Source organism: Entelurus aequoreus, linkage group LG25 (genome assembly GCF_033978785.1).
Source record: "Entelurus aequoreus isolate RoL-2023_Sb linkage group LG25, RoL_Eaeq_v1.1, whole genome shotgun sequence".
Taxonomy (NCBI): domain Eukaryota; kingdom Metazoa; phylum Chordata; class Actinopteri; order Syngnathiformes; family Syngnathidae; genus Entelurus; species Entelurus aequoreus.
Window position 1 is genome coordinate 6,370,089 of NC_084755.1, and position 27,500 is coordinate 6,397,588.

General features: G+C 44.3%; 1 protein-coding gene across 2 annotated transcripts in view; it reads right to left on the minus strand.

Moving 5' to 3' along the window:
• Window positions 1-2,120: 2,120 nt before the first annotated feature.
• LOC133642255 (transmembrane protein 184B-like) overlaps window positions 2,121-27,500 on the minus strand; it is a 36,543-nt gene continuing 11,163 nt past the window's right edge. The window contains exons 5-11 of one of the 2 annotated variants that reach the window (XM_062036346.1): window positions 27,479-27,500; window positions 27,292-27,383; window positions 16,164-16,333; window positions 15,901-16,095; window positions 15,743-15,769; window positions 6,224-6,491; window positions 2,121-2,559 (exon numbers count right to left, since the gene is read on the minus strand). The exon at window positions 27,479-27,500 is cut by the window's right edge and continues 54 nt beyond it. In XM_062036346.1, the coding sequence (XP_061892330.1) occupies window positions 6,262-6,491; window positions 15,743-15,769; window positions 15,901-16,095; window positions 16,164-16,333; window positions 27,292-27,383; window positions 27,479-27,500 (736 nt within the window). In that variant the 3' untranslated portion in view covers window positions 2,121-2,559; window positions 6,224-6,261. Of the gene's footprint in view, window positions 2,560-5,695; window positions 6,492-15,742; window positions 15,770-15,900; window positions 16,096-16,163; window positions 16,334-27,291; window positions 27,384-27,478 lie in introns of those variants that run through there. The other variant, XM_062036347.1, reaches the window with a different exon arrangement.

Sequence of the window (27,500 nt, forward strand, 5' to 3'; positions counted from 1 at the left end):
GGTCAGATTTGATGTGTTACGAAAGGTTTTTTTTAAAACAGAATTTATGTAACTGGATGTTTTCCGTTTTGAGTTTTGTGATCTGCGTAGTTTTTTTTTACATCAAATTATGCCGACAATTTTATTGAAGAAAAAATTATGAGAGAAATATGTTTAAAAATTCATTTTGTAAAAATACAGCGTTTTAAAATTCAGTGTGTCCAAAAAAATTGTGAATAAAATTTAAGTGTAAAAATAGTCGCGGCTCGTTATGTGGATATGTTGCGTCACCGTCCATCGTCTGTGTCAATCTTCATGTTGCGTCACCGTCCATCGTCTGTGTCAATCTTCATGTTGCGTCACCGTCCATCGTGTGTGTCAATCTTCATGTTGCGTCACCGTCCATCGTCTGTGTCAATCTTCATGTTGCGTCACCGTCCATCGTGTGTGTCAATCTTCATGTTGCGTCACCGTCCATCGTGTGTGTCAATCTTCATGTTGCGTCACCGTCCATCGTCTGTCAATCGCCATGTTGCATCAACGTCCATCGTCTGTTAGTCGTCATGTTGCGTCACTGTCCATCGTCTGGCAATCGCCATGTTGCGTCACCGTCCATCGTCTGTGTCAATCTTCATGTTGCGTCACCGTCCATCGTGTGTGTTAATCGCCATGTTGCATCACCGTCCATCGTCTGTGTCAGTCGTCATGTTGCGTCACCATCCATCGTCTGGCAATCGCCATGTTGCGTCACCGTCCATCTTCATGTTGCGTCACCGTCCATCGTGTGTCAATCGTCATGTTGCGTCACCGTCCATCGTGTGTGTTAATCGCCATGTTGCATCACCGTCCATCGTCTGTGTCAGTCGTCATGTTGCATCACCATCCATCGTCTGGCAATCGCCATGTTGCGTCACCGTCCATCGTCTGTGTCAATCGCCATGTTGCATCACCGTCCATCGTGTGTGTTAATCGCCATGTTGCGTCACCGTCCATCGTCTGTGTCAATCGTCATGTTGCGTCACCGTCCATCGTGTGTGTTAATCGCCATGTTGCATCACCGTCCATCGTCTGTGTCAGTCGTCATGTTGCATCACCATCCATCGTCTGGCAATCGCCATGTTGCGTCACCGTCCATCGTGTGTGTTAATCGCCATGTTGCATCACCGTCCATCGTCTGGCAATCGCCATGTTGCGTCACCGTCCATCGTGTGTGTTAATCGCCATGTTGCATCACCGTCCATCGTCTGGCAATCGCCATGTTGCGTCACCGTCCATCGTGTGTGTTAATCGCCATGTTGCGTCACCGTCCATCGTCTGTGTCAATCGCCATGTTGCATCACCGTCCATCGTGTGTGTTAATCGCCATGTTGCATCACCGTCCATCGTCTGTGTCAGTCGTCATGTTGCGTCACCGTCCATCGTCTGGCAATCGCCATGTTGCGTCACCGTCCATCGTCTGTGTCAATCGCCATGTTGCGTCACCGTCCATCGTCTGTGTCAATCGCCATGTTGCATCACCGTCCATCGTGTGTGTTAATCGCCATGTTGCATCACCGTCCATCGTCTGTGTCAGTCGTCATGTTGCATCACCGTCCATCGTGTGTGTTAATCGCCATGTTGCATCACCGTCCATCGTCTGCGTCAGTCGTCATGTTGCGTCACCGTCCATCGTCTGGCAATCGCCATGTTGCGTCACCGTCCATCGTCTGTGTCAATCGCCATGTTGCGTCACCGTCCATCGTCTGTCAGTCGTCATGTTGCGTCACCGTCCATCGTCTGGCAATCGCCATGTTGCGTCACGGTCCATCGTCTGTGTCAATCGTCATGTTGCATCGTGTGTCAATCGTCATGTTGCGTCACCGTCCATCGTGTGTGTGGTGACATCACTGTAAGTGAAAATGGACATCTTCCAGGAGAATAAAATCCTTCTCATCAAGCATGCATGTCTAAATGTAACTTTCGGTTTCCATCTAGGCCAAGGCGGTGTCGTGAAGTGGACAAAAGCATTTGTGGAGAGCCACCATCTTTATAGAAGGCTCCGGACTTTAAACATTGCAGTCTTCTCTCCCGCGTTGATATTGTTACTGTTTGTCCTTACTCCTTTGTGTCATGTATACAATACATTTAATTCAAAATAATACTCCTTTGGCTAGCGACTTTTATTCATTCTAAACAGCAACAAGCGCATATAAGTACTCCATCACATGAGCAATATACAAATACAAAAGTATACAAATGCAGGAATATATCAAACTGAAAACAAAGCAATGCCACTTAAGTCGCCATCTTGAATGGGTTTTTTTTCCAGTGCTTAAACTTTATTTACAACAATGTGTTCCTTTGAAAATGTTCCCTGGTTGTTAAAATCCAGTTTGACTTTTTAAAAGGGTTTAAACATGAACACAGTATAAAGTGATGACAACAAACTACCATCAGAAAATGACATTTGCATTCATGGACTCCAGATGAGTTCGGATTTTGCTTCTTTTCACCTGCTCTACATTCCAGACTGGCACTAGATAGTTCAGGGGGGTCCAAAGTGCTGGCCAGGGGCCATTTTTAAACGGCCCGCGGCACATCCTAAAAGTACCAATCAAAGAAATACAAATAAAATATAAAAGGTGGAATAAAAAAGCAAACAGGTGAAATGTAACAAGAACAAGTTGCAATGTTGACTCTAATAAAGTTTTTTTCTCTTGCTGAAAAAATAATAATGAATCAAAATTGTCTTATGAATGATTGACCTATTTAAGGCTCCAATTACTTCACATCAAATATTACACTTAGCATTTTTTTGTGTGTGTTTGTCATATAAAAAACTAATTTCTTTGACAAAATGGGCATGAAACAAAAACATAAAAGAACAAATCAAATACAATTGTGGATGGTTTACAAAAGTTGACGTGGCCGAGCAGGATTTCACACAACAACTCCAATAAATGCCCTGCCAGGTATCAAAACCTATCAGGGGAGGATTATTAACATTAAGAGTCATTTTTATTCTTAAATGAATTGAAAATGGAGCTTCAGTAAAAAGGGATTTGTCACACATTGTTATCATGTGTGCAGATGTTGATGCAGTTTTGTTGGAGTCGTACAAGCAAACAAAAAGCCCGATACGGATAAAGTCAGTGGATCTCTAACCTAGATGGCACGCCATGAACCTGAACATTGCAGACCTGCTTCCTGTTGCCTCGCTCAGCTTTCCGCTCTCAGCGGTTTGGCAAGTTCACATCAAGTTTGACAAATAAGAGCAACACTCGACTATCTCCGTCAGTCACCTCTGAGGGTTAAAGTGCAGCGTGGGGACATCAAATACAACATGGTGTGTGACGTCTGGCCTCCATGACATCATAGAAGGGATAAACGTGTGACGTCTGGCCTCCATGACATCATAGAAGGGATAAACGTGTGACGTCTGGCCTCCATGACATCATAGAAGGGATAAACGTGTGACGTCTGGCCTCCATGACATCATAGAAGGGATAAACGTGTGACGTCTGGCCTCCATGACATCATAGAAGGGATAAACATGTGACGTCTGGCCTCCATGACATCATAGAAGGGATAAACGTGTGACGTCTGGCCTCCATGACATCATAGAAGGGATAAACGTGTGACGTCTGGCCTCCATGACATCATAGAAGGGATAAACATGTGACGTCTGGCCTCCATGACATCATAGAAGGGATAAACGTGTGACGTCTGGCCTCCATGACATCATAGAAGGGATAAACATGTGACGTCTGGCCTCCATGACATCATAGAAGGGATAAACATGTGACATCTGGCCTCCATGACATCATAGAAGGGATAAACGTAAACATCTCACACACTTCATGGCACCTTCTCAGGGGACCACGCAACAGAAGCACAACTTATTTAGAGTAGTCTGTGTCGTGCAGGTTGACTATCAGCACACAGCCTTTGTTGCAAACATCTGGCAACAAGTATGTATGAACTTTCATTTTCATTTTGTGACACGCTCACTTGCAGGGCAGTAAACTAGAAGTCACTACTCACTGCCTTTTCTGTCTTTTGACAAGTTGTGACCATCTTGCTAAGTCAAGACCAGCTCCAATAAGACCTCAGAGCAGCATGGAAAGAAGGACACATGTAGAACATCTAGACCGCGTAAAACAAGCTAAAAGATTGTAAATAAAAGGTCATGGAAGTGAAATAAAGGTAAAAGAAGGTGAAAAATAAGACACATTGTAGCGTAAATAAAAGGTTAAAAAAAATATATAAAAAAAGGTAAATAGGTTAAATAGAATGTACAGCAAAGGTAGTAAATAAAAGGTAAAAAAAAGGAATATCGAAGGTAAAACAAGGTAAAAGACGATAAAAAATGAATAGAATGCAAACAAAAATTCAAAACTGGTAAAAAAAAGGAATACGAAAGTAAAAACAAGGTAAAAGACGGTCAAAGATTAATAGAATATAAATAAAACTTAAATAGAAGTTAAATAAAAAGGTAAAAAGGAATACAGAAAGTAAAAACACGGAAAAAGACGGTCAAAGAAAATAAGTAGAAAGTCAATAAAAGGTCAAAGAAAATAAATAAAATCTAAAAGTTAAACAAAAGGTAAAAAAAAGGAATGTAGAAGGTAAAACAAGACAAAAGACGGTCAAAGAAGGTAAATACGTCAGTAAAAGGTTACTAAAAGGTCAAAGAAGGTAAATAAAAGTTTAAAGGTTAATAAAAGGAATATAGAAAAGGTAAATAAAAGGTAATGACAAGTAGAAAAATCTTTGTTTATTTCAACTATGTTCCCGTAAAACGTGCATTGAGGCAATAAACTTTTTATGGAAGTAGAATTGTCTCACATCAACTTATATATATCAATATGATATTAATACATATGCATATATTAATAAATATACAAATACAAATGTGATATACAAATAAATAAATAATTTGTATAAATAAACGCGTATTTGTAAATATATTTTGAGATTTGAAAATATATACAAATATAATTTATAAATATAAAAATGTGACATACAAATAAATCAAGAATTTGTATAAATAAACGTGTATTTGTAGATATATTTTTGAGATTTGAATATAAAAATAATTGATTTTGTATTTGTATTGAATTTGCATATGTGGATCGCTTTTTTGCTTTAGTGTCGATGAGACATTCCTCCCACAAATAAATGTGACCTACACACTCCCCTGAACAACCAGCAGAGGGCACTGCAGCCTGATAAGAGATCAGTATCTACATCGGGACAAGGTCATTAAACGGCATTGATACAATAAAATAAGCAGCTAGCACGGTCTTTCAGATTAACTGGATAAATTAGCATAAATACAACGCTAACGTTAGCAAGCTCAGGCCCGTTGTGCGTTCTCTCTGGAAAGACGTGGATTGTTTTTGTGCAGAGAACGCCGGGCATTTTGCATATAATGCTCTGTGACCCAGACCGCTCTGGCTGCAGTGCCCTCTGCTGGTTGTTCAGGGGAGTGTGTAGGACACAAAAGCAAGAAAGTGATCCGCATATGCAAATTCAATACAAATACAAAATCGGACATACCTATATTAAAATCTCAAAAATATATTTACAAATAAACGTTTATTTATACAAATTCTTGGTTTATTTGTATGTCACATTTTTATATTTATACATTTTATTCGTAAATATTTTCAAATCTCAAAAATATATTTACAAATACACGTTTATTTATACAAATTATTTATTCATTTGTATATCACATTTGTATTTGTATATTTATTAATATATGCATATGTATTAATATAATATTGATGTATATAAGTTGATGTGAGACAATTCTACTTCCATATGTTTTATCCGATTAGTCAATTAATCGAACAAACTAATCGACAGATAACTGGACTACTAAAATAATCCATAGTTGCAGCCCTAATAAAATTACGTATATTTTAGGCCGTGTGAAACATTTTCAGTGGTGCTGTTAAATGACAATTTTGTTTCATAAATCAGATTAATTTGGGTTAATCCTGATTACTCACAGTTGTGTACTATTAACGTTGATGCTAGCTGGTAGTCTCCCCACAATGATGTCATACTTTTTTTTTTTGTGGGAAATAAATGCTTAATTTTTCAGACAATTTGGTTTTAGTCTGAAGGTTGTCATGCATTCGATTGTGTGGTGTGGCCCTTGATTGTGTGGTGTGGCCCCTGGAGAAGGTGACTTGTATGTAGTGTTTGTGACACACGCGCTCGCTCATCAGTCAGTCACCAACTTTAGGCTGACCTTTCACCCGGCCAGGACTGCAGGAACCTCCAAGGATGTCAGAACTCGTCATCGGAGCTGAGCAGCAGGGTCTTCTCGTTGTCCCCCCGGGTGCTGAGGTTGCTGAGGGTGCGGGACAGAGCCGGCCCCCCGCCCCTCTCCAGGGTGGACTGCTGGGTGTACTGCTGGTACGCCGGGGAGAAGTTGTGGATGGCGTCCTGGACCATGTCACCTGGGTTCATGGTCTCCTTCAGGCTGCTGGAGATGCTTTTCATTGGTGCACAGCGGCCTGACGGGAGGAGGGAGGGGTCTTCAACTACTGACATGTTTTGTACAACAACTTTGAGGCAGGGGTCTTCAACTACTGACATGTTTTGTATAACAACTTTGAGGCAGGGGTCTCCAACTACTGACATGTTTTGTATAACAACTTTGAGGCAGGGGTCTTCAACTACTGACATGTTTTGTATAACTTTGAGGCAGGGGTCTTCAACTACTGACATGTTTTGTACAACAACTTTGAGGCAGGGGTCTTCAACTACTGACATGTTTTGTATAACAACTTTGAGGCAGGGGTCTTCAACTACTGACATGTTTTGTATAACAACTTTGAGGCAGGGGTCTTCAACTACTGACATGTTTTGTATAACAACTTTGAGGCAGGGGTCTTCAACTACTGACATGTTTTGTATAACAACTTTGAGGCAGGGGTCTCCAACTACTGACATGTTTTGTATAACAACTTTGAGGCAGGGGTCTTCAACTACTGACATGTTTTGTATAACAACTTTGAGGCAGGGGTCTCCAACTACTGACATGTTTTGTATAACAACTTTGAGGCAGGGGTCTTCAACTACTGACATGTTTTGTATAACAACTTTGAGGCAGGGGTCTTCAACTACTGACATGTAATGTATAACAACTTTGAGGCAGGGGTCTTCAACTACTGACATGTTTTGTATAACAACTTTGAGGCAGGGGTCTTCAACTACTGACATGTTTTGTATAACAACTTTGAGGCAGGGGTCTCCAACTACTGACATGTTTTGTATAACAACTTTGAGGCAGGGGTCTTCAACTACTGACATGTTTTGTATAACAACTTTGAGGGAGGGGTCTTCAACTACTGACATGTTTTGTATAACAACTTTGAGGCAGGGGTCTTCAACTACTGACATGTTTTGTATAACAACTTTGAGGCAGGGGTCTCCAACTACTGACATGTTTTGTATAACAACTTTGAGGCAGGGGTCTCCAACTACTGACATGTTTTGTATAACAACTTTGAGGCAGGGGTCTTCAACTACTGACATGTTTTGTATAACAACTTTGAGGCAGGGGTCTCCAACTACTGACATGTTTTGTATAACAACTTTGAGGCAGGGGTCTCCAACTACTGACATGTTTTGTATAACAACTTTGAGGCAGGGGTCTTCAACTACTGACATGTTTTGTATAACAACTTTGAGGCAGGGGTCTTCAACTACTGACATGTTTTGTATAACAACTTTGAGGCAGGGGTCTTCAACTACTGACATGTTTTGTATAACAACTTTGAGGCAGGGGTCTTCAACTACTGACATGTTTTGTACAACAACTTTGAGGCAGGGGTCTTCAACTACTGACATGTTTGTATAACAACTTTGAGGGAGGGGTCTTCAACTACTGACATGTTTTGTATAACAACTTTGAGGCAGGGGTCTTCAACTACTGACATGTTTTGTATAACAACTTTGAGGCAGGGGTCTTCAACTACTGACATGTTTGTATAACAACTTTGAGGGAGGGGTCTTCAACTACTGACATGTTTTGTATAACAACTTTGAGGCAGGGGTCTTCAACTACTGACATGTTTTGTATAACAACTTTGAGGCAGGGGTCTTCAACTACTGACATGTTTTGTATAACAACTTTGAGGCAGGGGTCTTCAACTACTGACATGTTTTGTATAACAACTTTGAGGCAGGGGTCTTCAACTACTGACATGTTTTGTATAACAACTTTGAGGCAGGGGTCTTCAACTACTGACATGTTTTGTATAACAACTTTGAGGCAGGGGTCTTCAACTACTGACATGTTTTGTATAACAACTTTGAGGCAGGGGTCTCCAACTACTGACATGTTTTGTATAACAACTTTGAGGCAGGGGTCTTCAACTACTGACATGTTTTGTATAACAACTTTGAGGCAGGGGTCTTCAACTACTGACATGTTTTGTATAACAACTTTGAGGCAGGGGTCTTCAACTACTGACATGTTTTGTATAACAACTTTGAGGCAGGGGTCTTCAACTACTGACATGTTTTGTATAACAACTTTGAGGCAGGGGTCTTCAACTACTGACATGTTTTGTATAACAACTTTGAGGCAGGGGTCTCCAACTACTGACATGTTTTGTATAACAACTTTGAGGCAGGGGTCTTCAACTACTGACATGTTTTGTATAACAACTTTGAGGCAGGGGTCTTCAACTACTGACATGTTTTGTATAACAACTTTGAGGCAGGGGTCTTCAACTACTGACATGTTTTGTATAACAACTTTGAGGCAGGGGTCTTCAACTACTGACATGTTTTGTATAACAACTTTGAGGCAGGGGTCTCCAACTACTGACATGTTTTGTATAACAACTTTGAGGCAGGGGTCTTCAACTACTGACATGTTTTGTATAACAACTTTGAGGGAGGGGTCTTCAACTACTGACATGTTTTGTATAACAACTTTGAGGCAGGGGTCTCCAACTACTGACATGTTTTGTATAACAACTTTGAGGCAGGGGTCTTCAACTACTGACATGTTTTGTATAACAACTTTGAGGCAGGGGTCTCCAACTACTGACATGTTTTGTATAACAACTTTGAGGGAGGGGTCTCCAACTACTGACATGTTTTGTATAACAACTTTGAGGCAGGGGTCTTCAACTACTGACATGTTTTGTATAACAACTTTGAGGCAGGGGTCTTCAACTACTGACATGTTTGTATAACAACTTTGAGGGAGGGGTCTTCAACTACTGACATGTTTTGTATAACAACTTTGAGGCAGGGGTCTTCAACTACTGACATGTTTTGTATAACAACTTTGAGGCAGGGGTCTTCAACTACTGACATGTTTTGTATAACAACTTTGAGGCAGGGGTCTCCAACTACTGACATGTTTTGTATAACAACTTTGAGGCAGGGGTCTTCAACTACTGACATGTTTTGTATAACAACTTTGAGGCAGGGGTCTTCAACTACTGACATGTTTTGTATAACAACTTTGAGGCAGGGGTCTTCAACTACTGACATGTTTTGTATAACAACTTTGAGGCAGGGGTCTCCAACTACTGACATGTTTTGTATAACAACTTTGAGGCAGGGGTCTCCAACTACTGACATGTTTTGTATAACAACTTTGAGGCAGGGGTCTTCAACTACTGACATGTTTTGTATAACAACTTTGAGGCAGGGGTCTTCAACTACTGACATGTTTTGTATAACAACTTTGAGGCAGGGGTCTTCAACTACTGACATGTTTTGTATAACAACTTTGAGGCAGGGGTCTTCAACTACTGACATGTTTTGTATAACAACTTTGAGGCAGGGGTCTTCAACTACTGACATGTTTTGTATAACAACTTTGAGGCAGGGGTCTTCAACTACTGACATGTTTTGTATAACAACTTTGAGGGAGGGGTCTTCAACTACTGACATGTTTTGTATAACAACTTTGAGGCAGGGGTCTTCAACTACTGACATGTTTTGTATAACAACTTTGAGGCAGGGGTCTTCAACTACTGACATGTTTTGTATAACAACTTTGAGGCAGGGGTCTCCAACTACTGACATGTTTTGTATAACAACTTTGAGGCAGGGGTCTTCAACTACTGACATGTTTTGTATAACAACTTTGAGGGAGGGGTCTTCAACTACTGACATGTTTTGTATAACAACTTTGAGGCAGGGGTCTTCAACTACTGACATGTTTTGTATAACAACTTTGAGGCAGGGGTCTTCAACTACTGACATGTTTTGTATAACAACTTTGAGGCAGGGGTCTTCAACTACTGACATGTTTTGTATAACAACTTTGAGGGAGGGGTCTTCAACTACTGACATGTTTTGTATAACAACTTTGAGGCAGGGGTCTTCAACTACTGACATGTTTTGTATAACAACTTTGAGGCAGGGGTCTTCAACTACTGACATGTTTTGTATAACAACTTTGAGGCAGGGGTCTTCAACTACTGACATGTTTTGTATAACAACTTTGAGGCAGGGGTCTTCAACTACTGACATGTTTTGTATAACAACTTTGAGGCAGGGGTCTTCAACTACTGACATGTTTTGTATAACAGTAATATTGTCTTTTACAGTCAACTGGTCCTGAAAGTACCTTCTTATTGTACATTACTAACACTTTTCAAATACTAACACTATTCAAATACTCACAGTATTCAAATACTCATTTCGCAACGTATATATCTGCGATTAATATATGGAAAAATATAGGTTCTTTCTAGAATGTAGTGGGTGTGGCTTATATAGCGGTGCGCTCTATAGTCGGGAAAATACAGCATGACTTCTTTCTATCACTTCAATGGCTTGGAACCTTACACACTCACCAAAACCAAGGGGAGCACTAAGGTTTTGAAAATGACAAAATATAAAAATGGCCGCTGCATGCTTTCACTTTTCATTGTGCGGCCCTTGGTGGAAAAAGTTCCGACACACCAGTTTGAAGAGCTTCTTGTCTCAGAAGCCCAGAAAATGATGGATTTTTCTCACATTTCCTAGTCTCTAGGGAGTCATATTACTGCTATGATGTCATCATTGGGAGTCATATTACTGCTATGACGTCATCATTGGGAGTCATATTACTGCTATGATGTCATCATTGGGAGTCATATTACTGCTATGATGTCATCATTGGGAGTCATATTACTGCTATGACGTCATCATTGGGAGTCATATTACTGCTATGACGTCATCATTGGGAGTCATATTACTGCTATGATGTCATCATTGGGAGTCGTATTACTGCTATGACCTCATCATTGGGAGTCGTATTACTGCTATGACCTCATCATTGGGAGTCATATTACTGCTATGACCTCATCATTGGGAGTCATATTACTGCTATGACGCCATCATTGGGAGTCATATTACTGCTATGATGTCATCATTGGGAGTCATATTACTGCTATGATGTCATCATTGGGAGTCATATTACTGCTATGACGTCATCATTGGGAGTCATATTACTGCTATGACCTCATCATTGGGAGTCATATTACTGCTATGACATCATCATTGGGAGTCATATTACTGCTATGACATCATCATTGGGAGTCATATTACTGCTATGACATCATCATTGGGAGTCATATTACTGCTATGACGTCATCATTGGGAGTCATATTACTGCTATGACGTCATCATTGGGAGTCATATTACTGCTATGACCTCATCATTGGGAGTCATATTACTGCTATGACCTCATCATTGGGAGTCATATTACTGCTATGACCTCATCATTGGGAGTCATATTACTGCCATGACCTCATCATTGGGAGTCATATTACTGCTATGACGTCATCATTGGGAGTCATATTACTGCTATGACGTTATCATTGGGAGTCATATTACTGCTATGACGTCATCATTGGGAGTCATATTACTGCTATGACGTCATCATTGGGAGTCTTATTACTGCATGACGTCATCATTGGGAGTCTTATTACTGCTATGACGTCATCATTGGGAGTCATATTACTGCTATGACGTCATCATTGGGAGTCGTATTACTGCTATGACGTCATCATTGGGAGTCGTATTACTGCTATGACGTCATCATTGGGAGTCGTATTACTGCTATGACGTCATCATTGGGAGTCCTATTACTGCATGACGTCATCATTGGGAGTCTTATTACTGCTATGACCTCATCATTGGGAGTCATATTACTGCTATGACATCATCATTGGGAGTCATATTACTGCTATGACGTCATCATTGGGAGTCATATTACTGCTATGACCTCATCATTGGGAGTCATATTACTGCTATGACGTCATCATTGGGAGTCATTACTGCTATGACCTCATCATTGGGAGTCATATTACTGCTATGACGTCATCATTGGGAGTCATATTACTGCTATGACGTTATCATTGGGAGTCATATTACTGCTATGACGTCATCATTGGGAGTCATATTACTGCTATGACGTCATCATTGGGAGTCTTATTACTGCATGACGTCATCATTGGGAGTCTTATTACTGCATGACGTCATCATTGGGAGTCATATTACTGCTATGACGTCATCATTGGGAGTCATATTACTGCTATGACGTCATCATTGGGAGTCGTATTACTGCTATGACGTCATCATTGGGAGTCGTATTACTGCTATGACGTCATCATTGGGAGTCCTATTACTGCATGACGTCATCATTGGGAGTCTTATTACTGCTATGACCTCATCATTGGGAGTCATATTACTGCTATGACATCATCATTGGGAGTCATATTACTGCTATGACGTCATCATTGGGAGTCATATTACTGCTATGACCTCATCATTGGGAGTCATATTACTGCAATGACGTCATCATTGGGAGTCATATTACTGCTATGACCTCATCATTGGGAGTCATATTACTGCTATGACGTCATCATTGGGAGTCATATTACTGCTATGACCTCATCATTGGGAGTCATATTACTGCTATGACGTCATCATTGGGAGTCATATTACTGCTATGACCTCATCATTGGGAGTCATATTACTGCTATGACGTCATCATTGGGAGTCATATTACTGCTATGACCTCATCATTGGGAGTCATATTACTGCTATGACCTCATCATTGGGAGTCATATTACTGCTATGACCTCATCATTGGGAGTCATATTACTGCTATGACATCATCATAGGGAGTCATATTACTGCTATGACATCATCACTGGGAGTCATATTACTGCTATGACATCATCACTGGGAGTCATATTACTGCTATGACCTCATCATTGGGAGTCATATTACTGCTATGACGTCATCATTGGGAGTCATATTACTGCTATGACGTCATCATTGGGAGTCATATTACTGCTATGACCTCATCATTGGGAGTCATATTACTGCTATGACGTCATCATTGGGAGTCATATTACTGCTATGACGTCATCACTGGGAGTCATATTACTGCTATGACCTCATCACTGGGAGTCGTATTACTGCTATGACGTCATCATTGGGAGTCATATTACTGCTATGACGTCATCATTGGGAGTCGTATTACTGCTATGACGTCATCATTGGGAGTCATATTACTGCTATGACGTCATCACTGGGAGTCATATTACTGCTATGACGTCATCATTGGGAGTCATAATACTGCTATGACATCATCATTGGGAGTCATATTACTGCTATGACATCATATTACTGCTATGACGTCATCATTAGGAGTCATATTACTGCTTTGACGTCATCATTGGGAGTCATATTACTGCTATGACCTCATCATTGGGAGTCATATTACTGCTATGATGTCATCATTGGGAGTCATTACTTCTACGACGCCATCATTGGGAGTCATATTACAGCTATGACATCATCATTGGGAGTCATATTACTGCTATGATGTCATCATTGGGAGTCATTACTTCTACGACGTCATCATTGGGAGTCATATTACAGCTATGACGTCATCATTGGGAATCATATTACTGCTATGATGTCATCATTGGGAGTCATATTACTGCTATGACATCATCATTGGGAGTCATATTACTGCTATGACATCATCATTGGGAGTCATATTACTGCTATGACATCATCATTGGGAGTCATATTACTGCTATGACCTCATCATTGGGAGTCATATTACTGCTATGACGTCATCATTGGGAGTCATATTACTGCTATGACGTCATCATTGGGAATCATAATACTGCTATGACATCATCATTGGGAGTCATATTACTGCTATGACGTCATCATTGGGAGTCGTATTACTGCTATGACGTCATCATTGGGAGTCATATTACTGCTATGACGTCATTATTGGGAGTCGTATTACTGCCATGACGTCATCATTGGGAGTCGTATTACTGCTATGACGTCCTCATTGGGAGTCATATTACTGCTATGACGTCATCACTGGGAGTCATATTACTGCTATGACGTCATCATTGGGAGTCATAATACTGCTATGACATCATCATTGGGAGTCATATTACTACTATGACGTCATCATTGGGAGTCATATTACTGCTATGACGTCATCATTAGGAGTCATATTACTGCTTTGACATCATCATTGGGAGTCATATTACTGCTATGATGTCATCATGGGGAGTCATATTACTGCTATGACGTTATCATGGGGAGTCATGTTACTGCTATGACGTTATCATTGGGAGTCGTATTACTGCTATGACGTCATCACTGGGAGTCATATTACTGCTATGACGTTATCATGGGGAGTCATATTACAGCTATGACGTCATCATTGGGAATCATATTACTGCTATGACGTCATCATTGGGAGTCGTATTACTGCTATGACGTCATCAGTGGGAGTCATATTACTGCTATGACGTTATCATGGGGAGTCATGTTACTGCTATGACGTCATCATTGGGAGTCATATTACTGCTATGACGTCATCATTGGGAGTCGTATTACTGCTATGACGTCATCATTGGGAGTCATATTACTGCTATGACGTCATCATTGGGAGTCGTATTACTGCTATGACGTCATCATTGGGAGTCATATTACTGCTATGACGTTATCATGGGGAGTCATGTTACTGCTATGACGTTATCATTGGGAGTCATGTTACTGCTATGACATCATCATTGGGAGTCATATTACTGCTATGACGTCATCATTGGGAGTCCTATTACTGCTATGACGTCATCATTGGGAGTCCTATTACTGCTATGACGTCATCATTGGGAGTCCTATTACTGCTATGACGTCATCATTGGGAGTCCTATTACTGCTATGACGTCATCATTGGGAGTCCTATTACTGCTATGACGTCATCATTGGGAGTCCTATTACTGCTATGACGTCATCATTGGGAGTCATATTACTGCTATGACGTCATCATTGGGAGTCATATTACTGCTATGACGTCATCATTGGGAGTCATATTACTGCTATGACCTCATCATTGGGAGTCATATTACTGCTATGACGTCATCATTGGGAGTCATATTACTGCTATGACCTCATCATTGGGAGTCATATTACTGCTATGACGTCATCATTGGGAGTCATTACTGCTATGACCTCATCATTGGGAGTCATATTACTGCTATGACGTCATCATTGGGAGTCCTATTACTGCTATGACCTCATCATTGGGAGTCATATTACTGCTATGACGTCATCATTGGGAGTCATTACTGCTATGACCTCATCATTGGGAGTCATATTACTGCTATGACGTCATCATTGGGAGTCAGGTCTTAACAGCCAAATAAAAAGCATTTTGATAGAGATGATCGTACAAGAACTAGGCTAAGGTTCCACCTACCGTACTGTCCGTAGTTGGGAAATGAGCCTTTCAGGGTAGCACAGCAAGGAAGAGAAAAGACAAAGGGGAAGTTTGAAGTCAGGAAAGGACAGATCAAAGATGAAAATAGAAAAAGACAAAGAAGAAGGAAAGGCGGAGGAAGGATGAAGGTCACTTACCATAAGAATCCAAGCGCTTATCCATGTAGACCTTGTAGGTGAAGGCGTGGCGCAGAGCAAGTGCAGCGAAGAACATCTCGATGCAGATGATGAAGTTCTGGTAACCGGCGGCGACCGTTCCCTCGCCCACAGAAATGTCTGCCGAGTTTATCTGAGGAATGGTGCCGCACTTCTCCAGGATGGCCAGCAGCACACCTGAGGAGAAGGGAACGCCTTGAAGGAAGGTGAGGCGAGCAACGGAGGAGCTGCAGACTCCTTCTTACCCTGCCAGAAGGACAAGAAGATGACGGACTTGACCATGAAGAACTTGAGCACGGGACTGAAGGGGACCAGCAGCTGTCGCGTGGCGAAGTAGAAGAGGAAGAGGGCGTAGAGCGACAGACTGACGGAGAAGTTGTAGATGATGGTGACGTACAAGTAGCCGCTGGCCACACTGCAAGAGGAAGATCAGGAGAAGAAGTGCAGTATTTAACACAACAGGTGGAACAGCTTCTACAGGGAACTATTGCAGCGTATTCCAAAGATATTTATGGGGGAAGCTCTGTTCTGTTACTCAAAGATGTTTACACATCCACCCGAAATGACAGACTACACACTTTCAACACAGCAGCTTATAAAACCCTGCAGCTAATTCATGCTTGTTTTCTTCGCTGATGGCCATAATACAAATAGTTAAAAAAAACAAGCAAATACCCTTAAAATGTGTGTTATTGTTTGTGCCATGGGGCCATCTTCTGGACAAGTTTGCTCACTGCGTCCTTCCAATTAGTGCTTTCAGCCGAAAGTAAAATTGCCGTACATGGCGTACCAAACAACGTTTTACAATATAACTATAACAATTCTTACTTATTGGTACCCTAGCACCTCCAAAACCCTCAAATCTAAACTCCAAACATCCCAGAACAAGCTAGTCAGGTTACTTCTAGACCTCCACCCCAGATCCCACCTCACTCCTACCCACTTCTCTAAAGTGGGCTGGCTCAAGGTGGAGGACAGAGTTAAACAACTTGCACTGAGCCTAGTCTATAAAATCCGCTACACCTCCCTGATACCGAAGTACATGTCAAACTACTTCCTTAACGTAAATGACCGCCATAACCACAACACCAGGGGGAGCTCCACTAACCACGTTAAACCCAGATTCCGAACTAACAAAGGTCTTAACTCATTCTCTTTCTATGCCACATCAATGTGGAATGCGCTCCCAACAGGTGTAAAAGAAAGGGCATCTCTATCCTCCTTCAAAACCGCAATAAAAGTTCACCTCCAGGCAGCTACAACCCTAAACTAACACCCTCCCCGGATTGTTAATAATCAAATGTAAACAATCAAATGCAGATACTTTTTTTTATGCCTTCTGATCTCTCTCTCTGTCTCTCTCTATGTCCACTACTTGATGTCCATACCCCCCCCCCCCCCCACCCCTGATTGTAAATAATTCAATGTGATTATCTTGTGTGATGACTGTATTATGATGATAGTATATATGATAGTATATATCTGTATCATTTAGTGGTCAATTGTACGGAATATGTACTTCACTGTGCAACCTACTAATAAAAGTCTCAATCAATCAATCAATCAATATTAAACCGTCCCATGTGTGATGTCTGTAGGAGTGTTTTCATGCATAATTGTACGTGCTATTGTGATGTAATGACGCTAGCCTCGTTAGCATTAGTCAATAATAGGCCTGGGCCGATATTCGATAAGTCAATTAACCGACGATAAATGAAAATTAAGTCGGTACCTTTTCCAACGTGGATAAATCACCACGTGTATGCTTCGAGAGCATTCACGCTTTTTAATGGGTTTCAGGAGCAGCGTGCGTTTGTGCTATAGCGGAATGAAAAGAAGATGAAAAGAAGAGGGTGAATCATCTTGTCCTTCATCAAGTGCCTTGGACTCTTTGTGAGGCGGGGCAGTTCATTTTGAAGTTTGGGTTTTTAATGTGTGTGTTCAGCGAGAGAGATGGTCTGCAAGATGGTCTGCAAGAGTGTTCACTCCATGGTCTGCAAGAGTGCTCACTCCATGGTCTGCAAGAGTGCTCACTCCATGGTCTGCAAGAGTGCTCACTCCATGGTCTGTAAGAGTGCTCACTCCATGGTCTGCAAGAGTGCTCACTCCATGGTCTGCAAGATGGTCTGCAAGAGTGCTCACTCCATGGTCTGCAAGAGTGCTCACTCCATGGTCTGCAAGAGTGCTCACTCCATGGTCTGCAAGAGTGCTCACTCCATGGTCTGCAAGAGTGCTCACTCCATGGTCTGCAAGATTGCTCACTCCATGGTCTGCAAGATGGTCTGCAAGAGTGCTCACTCCATGGTCTGCAAGAGTGCTCACTCCATGGTCTGCAAGAGTGCTCACTCCATGGTCTGCAAGATGGTCTGCAAGAGTGCTCACTCCATGGTCTGCAAGAGTGCTCACTCCATGGTCTGCAAGAGTGCTCACTCCATGGTCTGCAAGATGGTCTGCAAGAGTGCTCACTCCATGGTCTGCAAGAGTGCTCACTCCATGGTCTGCAAGAGTGCTCACTCCATGGTCTGCAAGAGTGCTCACTCCATGGTCTGCAAGATGGTCTGCAAGAGTGCTCACTCCATGGTCTGCAAGAGTGCTCACTCCATGGTCTGCAAGATGGTCTGCAAGAGTGCTCACTCCATGGTCTGCAAGAGTGCTCACTCCATGGTCTGCAAGATGGTCTGCAAGAGTGCTCACTCCATGGTCTGCAAGAGTGCTCACTCCATGGTCTGCAAGATGGTCTGCAAGAGTGCTCACTCCATGGTCTGCAAGAGTGCTCACTCCATGGTCTGCAAGATGGTCTGCAAGAGTGCTCACTCCATGGTCTGCAAGAGTGCTCACTCCATGGTCTGCAAGAGTGCTCACTCCATGGTCTGCAAGAGTGCTCACTCCATGGTCTGCAAGATAGTCTGCAAGAGTGCTCACTCCATGGTCTGCAAGAGTGCTCACTCCATGGTCTGCAAGAGTGCTCACTCCATGGTCTGCAAGATGGTCTGCAAGAGTGCTCACTCCATGGTCTGCAAGAGTGCTCACTCCATGGTCTGCAAGATGGTCTGCAAGAGTGCTCACTCCATGGTCTGTAAGAGTGCTCACTCCATGGTCTGCAAGATGGTCTGTAAGAGTGCTCACTCCATGGTCTGCAAGAGTGCTCACTCCATGGTCTGCAAGATGGTCTGCAAGAGTGCTCACTCCATGGTCTGTAAGAGTGCTCACTCCATGGTCTGCAAGAGTGCTCACTCCATGGTCTGCAAGAGTGCTCACTCCATGGTCTGCAAGAGTGCTCACTCCATGGTCTGCAAGAGTGCTCACTCCATGGTCTGCAAGAGTGTTCACTCCATGGTCTGCAAGAGTGCTCACTCCATGGTCTGCAAGAGTGCTCACTCCATGGTCTGCAAGAGTGTTCACTCCATGGTCTGCAAGAGTGCTCACTCCATGGTCTGCAAGAGTGCTCACTCCATGGTCTGCAAGAGTGTTCACTCCATGGTCTGCAAGAGTGCTCACTCCATGGTCTGCAAGAGTGCTCACTCCATGGTCTGCAAGAGTGCTCACTCCATGGTCTGCAAGAGTGTTCACTCCATGGTCTGCAAGAGTGCTCACTCCATGGTCTGCAAGAGTGTTCACTCCATGGTCTGCAAGAGTGTTCACTCCATGGTCTGCAAGAGTGCTCACTCCATGGTCTGCAAGAGTGTTCACTCCATGGTCTGCAAGAGTGCTCACTCCATGGTCTGCAAGAGTGTTCACTCCATGGTCTGCAAGAGTGCTCACTCCATGGTCTGCAAGAGTGCTCACTCCATGGTCTGCAAGAGTGCTCACTCCATGGTCTGCAAGATGGTCTGCAAGAGTGCTCACTCCATGGTCTGCAAGATGGTCTGTAAGAGTGCTCACTCCATGGTCTGCAAGAGTGCTCACTCCATGGTCTGCAAGATGGTCTGCAAGAGTGCTCACTCCATGGTCTGCAAGAGTGCTCACTCCATGGTCTGCAAGAGTGCTCACTCCATGGTCTGCAAGAGTGCTCACTCCATGGTCTGCAAGAGTGCTCACTCCATGGTCTGCAAGAGTGCTCACTCCATGGTCTGTAAGAGTGCTCACTCCATGGTCTGCAAGATGGTCTGCAAGAGTGCTCACTCCATGGTCTGCAAGAGTGCTCACTCCATGGTCTGTAAGAGTGCTCACTCCATGGTCTGCAAGAGTGCTCACTCCATGGTCTGTAAGAGTGCTCACTCCATGGTCTGCAAGATGGTCTGCAAGAGTGCTCACTCCATGGTCTGCAAGAGTGCTCACTCCATGGTCTGCAAGAGTGTTCACTCCATGGTCTGCAAGAGTGCTCACTCCACGGTCTGCAAGAGTGCTCACTCCATGGTCTGCAAGAGTGCTCACTCCATGGTCTGCAAGAGTGCTCACTCCATGGTCTGCAAGAGTGCTCACTCCATGGTCTGCAAGAGTGCTCACTCCATGGTCTGCAAGAGTGTTCACTCCATGGTCTGCAAGAGTGCTCACTCCATGGTCTGCAAGAGTGCTCACTCCATGGTCTGCAAGAGTGCTCACTCCATGGTCTGCAAGATGGTCTGCAAGAGTGCTCACTCCATGGTCTGCAAGATGGTCTGTAAGAGTGCTCACTCCATGGTCTGCAAGAGTGCTCACTCCATGGTCTGCAAGATGGTCTGCAAGAGTGCTCACTCCATGGTCTGCAAGAGTGCTCACTCCATGGTCTGCAAGAGTGCTCACTCCATGGTCTGCAAGAGTGCTCACTCCATGGTCTGCAAGAGTGCTCACTCCATGGTCTGCAAGAGTGCTCACTCCATGGTCTGTAAGAGTGCTCACTCCATGGTCTGCAAGATGGTCTGCAAGAGTGCTCACTCCATGGTCTGCAAGAGTGCTCACTCCATGGTCTGTAAGAGTGCTCACTCCATGGTCTGCAAGAGTGCTCACTCCATGGTCTGTAAGAGTGCTCACTCCATGGTCTGCAAGATGGTCTGCAAGAGTGCTCACTCCATGGTCTGCAAGAGTGCTCACTCCATGGTCTGCAAGAGTGTTCACTCCATGGTCTGCAAGAGTGCTCACTCCATGGTCTGCAAGAGTGCTCACTCCATGGTCTGCAAGAGTGCTCACTCCATGGTCTGCAAGAGTGCTCACTCCATGGTCTGCAAGAGTGCTCACTCCATGGTCTGCAAGAGTGCTCACTCCATGGTCTGCAAGAGTGTTCACTCCATGGTCTGCAAGAGTGCTCACTCCATGGTCTGCAAGAGTGCTCACTCCATGGTCTGCAAGAGTGCTCACTCCATGGTCTGCAAGATGGTCTGCAAGAGTGCTCACTCCATGGTCTGCAAGATGGTCTGTAAGAGTGCTCACTCCATGGTCTGCAAGAGTGCTCACTCCATGGTCTGCAAGATGGTCTGCAAGAGTGCTCACTCCATGGTCTGCAAGAGTGCTCACTCCATGGTCTGTAAGAGTGCTCACTCCATGGTCTGCAAGAGTGCTCACTCCATGGTCTGTAAGAGTGCTCACTCCATGGTCTGCAAGATGGTCTGCAAGAGTGCTCACTCCATGGTCTGCAAGATGGTCTGTAAGAGTGCTCACTCCATGGTCTGCAAGATGGTCTGCAAGAGTGCTCACTCCATGGTCTGCAAGAGTGCTCACTCCATGGTCTGCAAGAGTGTTCACTCCATGGTCTGCAAGAGTGCTCACTCCATGGTCTGCAAGAGTGCTCACTCCATGGTCTGCAAGAGTGCTCACTCCATGGTCTGTAAGAGTGCTCACTCCATGGTCTGTAAGAGTGCTCACTCCATGGTCTGCAAGAGTGCTCACTCCATGGTCTGCAAGAGTGCTCACTCCATGGTCTGCAAGAGTGCTCACTCCATGGTCTGCAAGAGTGCTCACTCCATGGTCTGCAAGAGTGCTCACTCCATGGTCTGCAAGAGTGCTCACTCCATGGTCTGCAAGAGTGCTCACTCCATGGTCTGCAAGAGTGCTCACTCCATGGTCTGCAAGAGTGCTCACTCCATGGTCTGTAAGAGTGCTCACTCCATGGTCTGTAAGAGTGCTCACTCCATGGTCTGCAAGAGTGCTCACTCCATGGTCTGCAAGAGTGCTCACTCCATGGTCTGCAAGAGTGCTCACTCCATGGTCTGCAAGAGTGCTCACTCCATGGTCTGCAAGAGTGCTCACTCCATGGTCTGCAAGAGTGCTCACTCCATGGTCTGCAAGAGTGCTCACTCCATGGTCTGCAAGATGGTCTGCAAGAGTGCTCACTCCATGGTCTGTAAGAGTGCTCACTCCATGGTCTGCAAGAGTGCTCACTCCATGGTCTGTAAGAGTGCTCACTCCATGGTCTGCAAGATGGTCTGCAAGAGTGCTCACTCCATGGTCTGCAAGAGTGCTCACTCCATGGTCTGCAAGAGTGTTCACTCCATGGTCTGCAAGAGTGCTCACTCCACGGTCTGCAAGAGTGCTCACTCCATGGTCTGCAAGAGTGCTCACTCCATGGTCTGCAAGAGTGCTCACTCCATGGTCTGCAAGAGTGCTCACTCCATGGTCTGCAAGAGTGCTCACTCCATGGTCTGCAAGAGTGTTCACTCCATGGTCTGCAAGAGTGCTCACTCCATGGTCTGCAAGAGTGCTCACTCCATGGTCTGCAAGAGTGCTCACTCCATGGTCTGCAAGATGGTCTGCAAGAGTGCTCACTCCATGGTCTGCAAGATGGTCTGTAAGAGTGCTCACTCCATGGTCTGCAAGAGTGCTCACTCCATGGTCTGCAAGATGGTCTGCAAGAGTGCTCACTCCATGGTCTGCAAGAGTGCTCACTCCATGGTCTGCAAGAGTGCTCACTCCATGGTCTGCAAGAGTGCTCACTCCATGGTCTGCAAGAGTGCTCACTCCATGGTCTGCAAGAGTGCTCACTCCATGGTCTGTAAGAGTGCTCACTCCATGGTCTGCAAGATGGTCTGCAAGAGTGCTCACTCCATGGTCTGCAAGAGTGCTCACTCCATGGTCTGTAAGAGTGCTCACTCCATGGTCTGCAAGAGTGCTCACTCCATGGTCTGTAAGAGTGCTCACTCCATGGTCTGCAAGATGGTCTGCAAGAGTGCTCACTCCATGGTCTGCAAGAGTGCTCACTCCATGGTCTGCAAGAGTGTTCACTCCATGGTCTGCAAGAGTGCTCACTCCATGGTCTGCAAGAGTGCTCACTCCATGGTCTGCAAGAGTGCTCACTCCATGGTCTGCAAGAGTGCTCACTCCATGGTCTGCAAGAGTGCTCACTCCATGGTCTGCAAGAGTGTTCACTCCATGGTCTGCAAGAGTGCTCACTCCATGGTCTGCAAGAGTGCTCACTCCATGGTCTGCAAGAGTGCTCACTCCATGGTCTGCAAGATGGTCTGCAAGAGTGCTCACTCCATGGTCTGCAAGATGGTCTGTAAGAGTGCTCACTCCATGGTCTGCAAGAGTGCTCACTCCATGGTCTGCAAGATGGTCTGCAAGAGTGCTCACTCCATGGTCTGCAAGAGTGCTCACTCCATGGTCTGTAAGAGTGCTCACTCCATGGTCTGCAAGAGTGCTCACTCCATGGTCTGTAAGAGTGCTCACTCCATGGTCTGCAAGATGGTCTGCAAGAGTGCTCACTCCATGGTCTGCAAGATGGTCTGTAAGAGTGCTCACTCCATGGTCTGCAAGATGGTCTGCAAGAGTGCTCACTCCATGGTCTGCAAGAGTGCTCACTCCATGGTCTGCAAGAGTGTTCACTCCATGGTCTGCAAGAGTGCTCACTCCATGGTCTGCAAGAGTGCTCACTCCATGGTCTGCAAGAGTGCTCACTCCATGGTCTGTAAGAGTGCTCACTCCATGGTCTGCAAGAGTGCTCACTCCATGGTCTGCAAGAGTGCTCACTCCATGGTCTGCAAGAGTGCTCACTCCATGGTCTGCAAGAGTGCTCACTCCATGGTCTGCAAGAGTGCTCACTCCATGGTCTGCAAGAGTGCTCACTCCATGGTCTGCAAGAGTGCTCACTCCATGGTCTGCAAGAGTGCTCACTCCATGGTCTGCAAGAGTGCTCACTCCATGGTCTGTAAGAGTGCTCACTCCATGGTCTGTAAGAGTGCTCACTCCATGGTCTGCAAGAGTGCTCACTCCATGGTCTGCAAGAGTGCTCACTCCATGGTCTGCAAGAGTGCTCACTCCATGGTCTGCAAGAGTGCTCACTCCATGGTCTGCAAGAGTGCTCACTCCATGGTCTGCAAGAGTGCTCACTCCATGGTCTGCAAGAGTGCTCACTCCATGGTCTGCAAGAGTGCTCACTCCATGGTCTGCAAGATGGTCTGCAAGAGTGCTCACTCCATGGTCTGCAAGAGTGCTCACTCCATGGTCTGCAAGAGTGCTCACTCCATGGTCTGCAAGAGTGCTCACTCCATGGTCTGCAAGAGTGCTCACTCCATGGTCTGCAAGAGTGCTCACTCCATGGTCTGTAAGAGTGCTCACTCCATGGTCTGCAAGATGGTCTGCAAGAGTGCTCACTCCATGGTCTGCAAGAGTGCTCACTCCATGGTCTGTAAGAGTGCTCACTCCATGGTCTGCAAGAGTGCTCACTCCATGGTCTGTAAGAGTGCTCACTCCATGGTCTGCAAGATGGTCTGCAAGAGTGCTCACTCCATGGTCTGCAAGAGTGCTCACTCCATGGTCTGCAAGAGTGTTCACTCCATGGTCTGCAAGAGTGCTCACTCCATGGTCTGCAAGAGTGCTCACTCCATGGTCTGCAAGAGTGCTCACTCCATGGTCTGCAAGAGTGCTCACTCCATGGTCTGCAAGAGTGCTCACTCCATGGTCTGCAAGAGTGTTCACTCCATGGTCTGCAAGAGTGCTCACTCCATGGTCTGCAAGAGTGCTCACTCCATGGTCTGCAAGAGTGCTCACTCCATGGTCTGCAAGATGGTCTGCAAGAGTGCTCACTCCATGGTCTGCAAGATGGTCTGTAAGAGTGCTCACTCCATGGTCTGCAAGAGTGCTCACTCCATGGTCTGCAAGATGGTCTGCAAGAGTGCTCACTCCATGGTCTGCAAGAGTGCTCACTCCATGGTCTGTAAGAGTGCTCACTCCATGGTCTGCAAGAGTGCTCACTCCATGGTCTGTAAGAGTGCTCACTCCATGGTCTGCAAGATGGTCTGCAAGAGTGCTCACTCCATGGTCTGCAAGATGGTCTGTAAGAGTGCTCACTCCATGGTCTGCAAGATGGTCTGCAAGAGTGCTCACTCCATGGTCTGCAAGAGTGCTCACTCCATGGTCTGCAAGAGTGTTCACTCCATGGTCTGCAAGAGTGCTCACTCCATGGTCTGCAAGAGTGCTCACTCCATGGTCTGCAAGAGTGCTCACTCCATGGTCTGTAAGAGTGCTCACTCCATGGTCTGCAAGAGTGCTCACTCCATGGTCTGCAAGAGTGCTCACTCCATGGTCTGCAAGAGTGCTCACTCCATGGTCTGCAAGAGTGCTCACTCCATGGTCTGCAAGAGTGCTCACTCCATGGTCTGCAAGAGTGCTCACTCCATGGTCTGCAAGAGTGCTCACTCCATGGTCTGCAAGAGTGCTCACTCCATGGTCTGCAAGAGTGCTCACTCCATGGTCTGTAAGAGTGCTCACTCCATGGTCTGTAAGAGTGCTCACTCCATGGTCTGCAAGAGTGCTCACTCCATGGTCTGCAAGAGTGCTCACTCCATGGTCTGCAAGAGTGCTCACTCCATGGTCTGCAAGAGTGCTCACTCCATGGTCTGCAAGAGTGCTCACTCCATGGTCTGCAAGAGTGCTCACTCCATGGTCTGCAAGAGTGCTCACTCCATGGTCTGCAAGAGTGCTCACTCCATGCATCGCTTTCTGCAGCTGCGGGCGTTTGAACTACAAATACACGGTAGTAATAATAAGCGATTCAACACCCCCTACGCTTAGTATTACCGTATTAAATTAAAATAGTGGAAAAACTATCATTCATAACTGCACTTTGAAGCGGACGGACTGGCGCTAGCTTAGTAGCTAGCATGTAAACAACAGACATTAAAGTCATTCCCCAATCTAAACTTGCACAAACACATTACTGTCTAAACAAGCCAGCTACAGTAAACAAAAGATTGATGAACTGGAGTGTCAAGTTGAAACAGACGGACACGAACTCCGTTCAACAGGAAGTGAACTCACGTGAAGTGAAACAACTGATCGCCCTTTACAAATGACAATAAAAGACAAACGTATTAAAACACACAAGTGAAAAAAAAAACGGCTCTTATGAAGCCAGAACAATATTAGATGTTTCCTCGGTTGTGTGGTTATTTATTTGAGTTGTTAAAAACAATACAACTTAGTTCAAATATTTTAGTGTGTGTAAAAGTACTTTTTGAGCACATTCAACAATACCACCATAATAATGATACCTGTGATCATTTTGGTCACAATAACTTTATTTAGCCATTGTAATTATTGTTTTGTTCCGCACCCTCTTCTTAACCAAGACAGAACCCATCCTATTGATTTTGGTCGAGACTTTTATTCAAGAGCAACATTTTACTTACAGGCAGTATATTTTAGTTTTGTATGTACGACAAACACAAGTTGGTAGCATTTGAAATGGTATACTCTCATTATTATTACATCAGTTTATCTGCAATAATTTGTAGGTCAATATATCATCCAGCAAAATTTGTTATCGACCCAGGCCTAGCCAATATGCTAACAGTGTCTGTGTTAGCATTACTAACTTACAATGACATTCTTTTTGTTTAGTTTCACTTTCACAAATTCCTCAGTAAATTCAGCAAAACGTCACCGTGGAGTTATTGAGTCTGTTTAGCTGATTGGAGAGCTAGCTTGCGCAGCTAGTGGGTCCATGACCATGACTTCTGTTTTGTTTGATCTGCCATTTTACTGCCGTGTTACAGACACCGTTTGTAAATAATTAAGGTATGTAAATAAACATTTACAGAATATTTCTGTGTAAATAACTCATTTCACAACTTATATATCTGCCACTTATAGTCCAGTGCGGCTTGTATATGGATATTTAATGGGTGTGCTCTTCAGTCCAGTAAATATGGAACTTGTTTTTCAATTTGTTTTATTGGGACCAATAGCAAAATAAATATACCAGGGCTATCTAAAGTGCGACCCAGTGGCCAAGTTTGGCCTGCAGCTTGTTTTTTATATTGTAAAAATAACATTAATTCAGTATCATTCCGATATGTGTAGACAATATTATTGTTTATCAGCAATATTTGTGGGTGCATATGTCGTCAAGAAATATTTGTTATTGGCCCAGGCCTAACGACTACTGTTGTAATTCCAGTGCAATAATGAGCACTGTCAGGCCCTGCTGTGATTGAGGTTTGCTAAGATGTTGTGCTAACATACTTGAAATCTCCATCTTTGTACTTCCCAAAGGCTTGGAGAATGACAGTGATCACTGCCATCAGTGGTTTGACCACACAGAATTGCAGAGTGGCCTGGTTGGGGAAGCAAGAGAGAGACAAATGAAGTGGTGAACTTAGCAGGAAACAGACCAAATATAGTCATGTGATGTGATGAGAGAGACGCACACCTGCTTGCAGAACCTGAGGAAG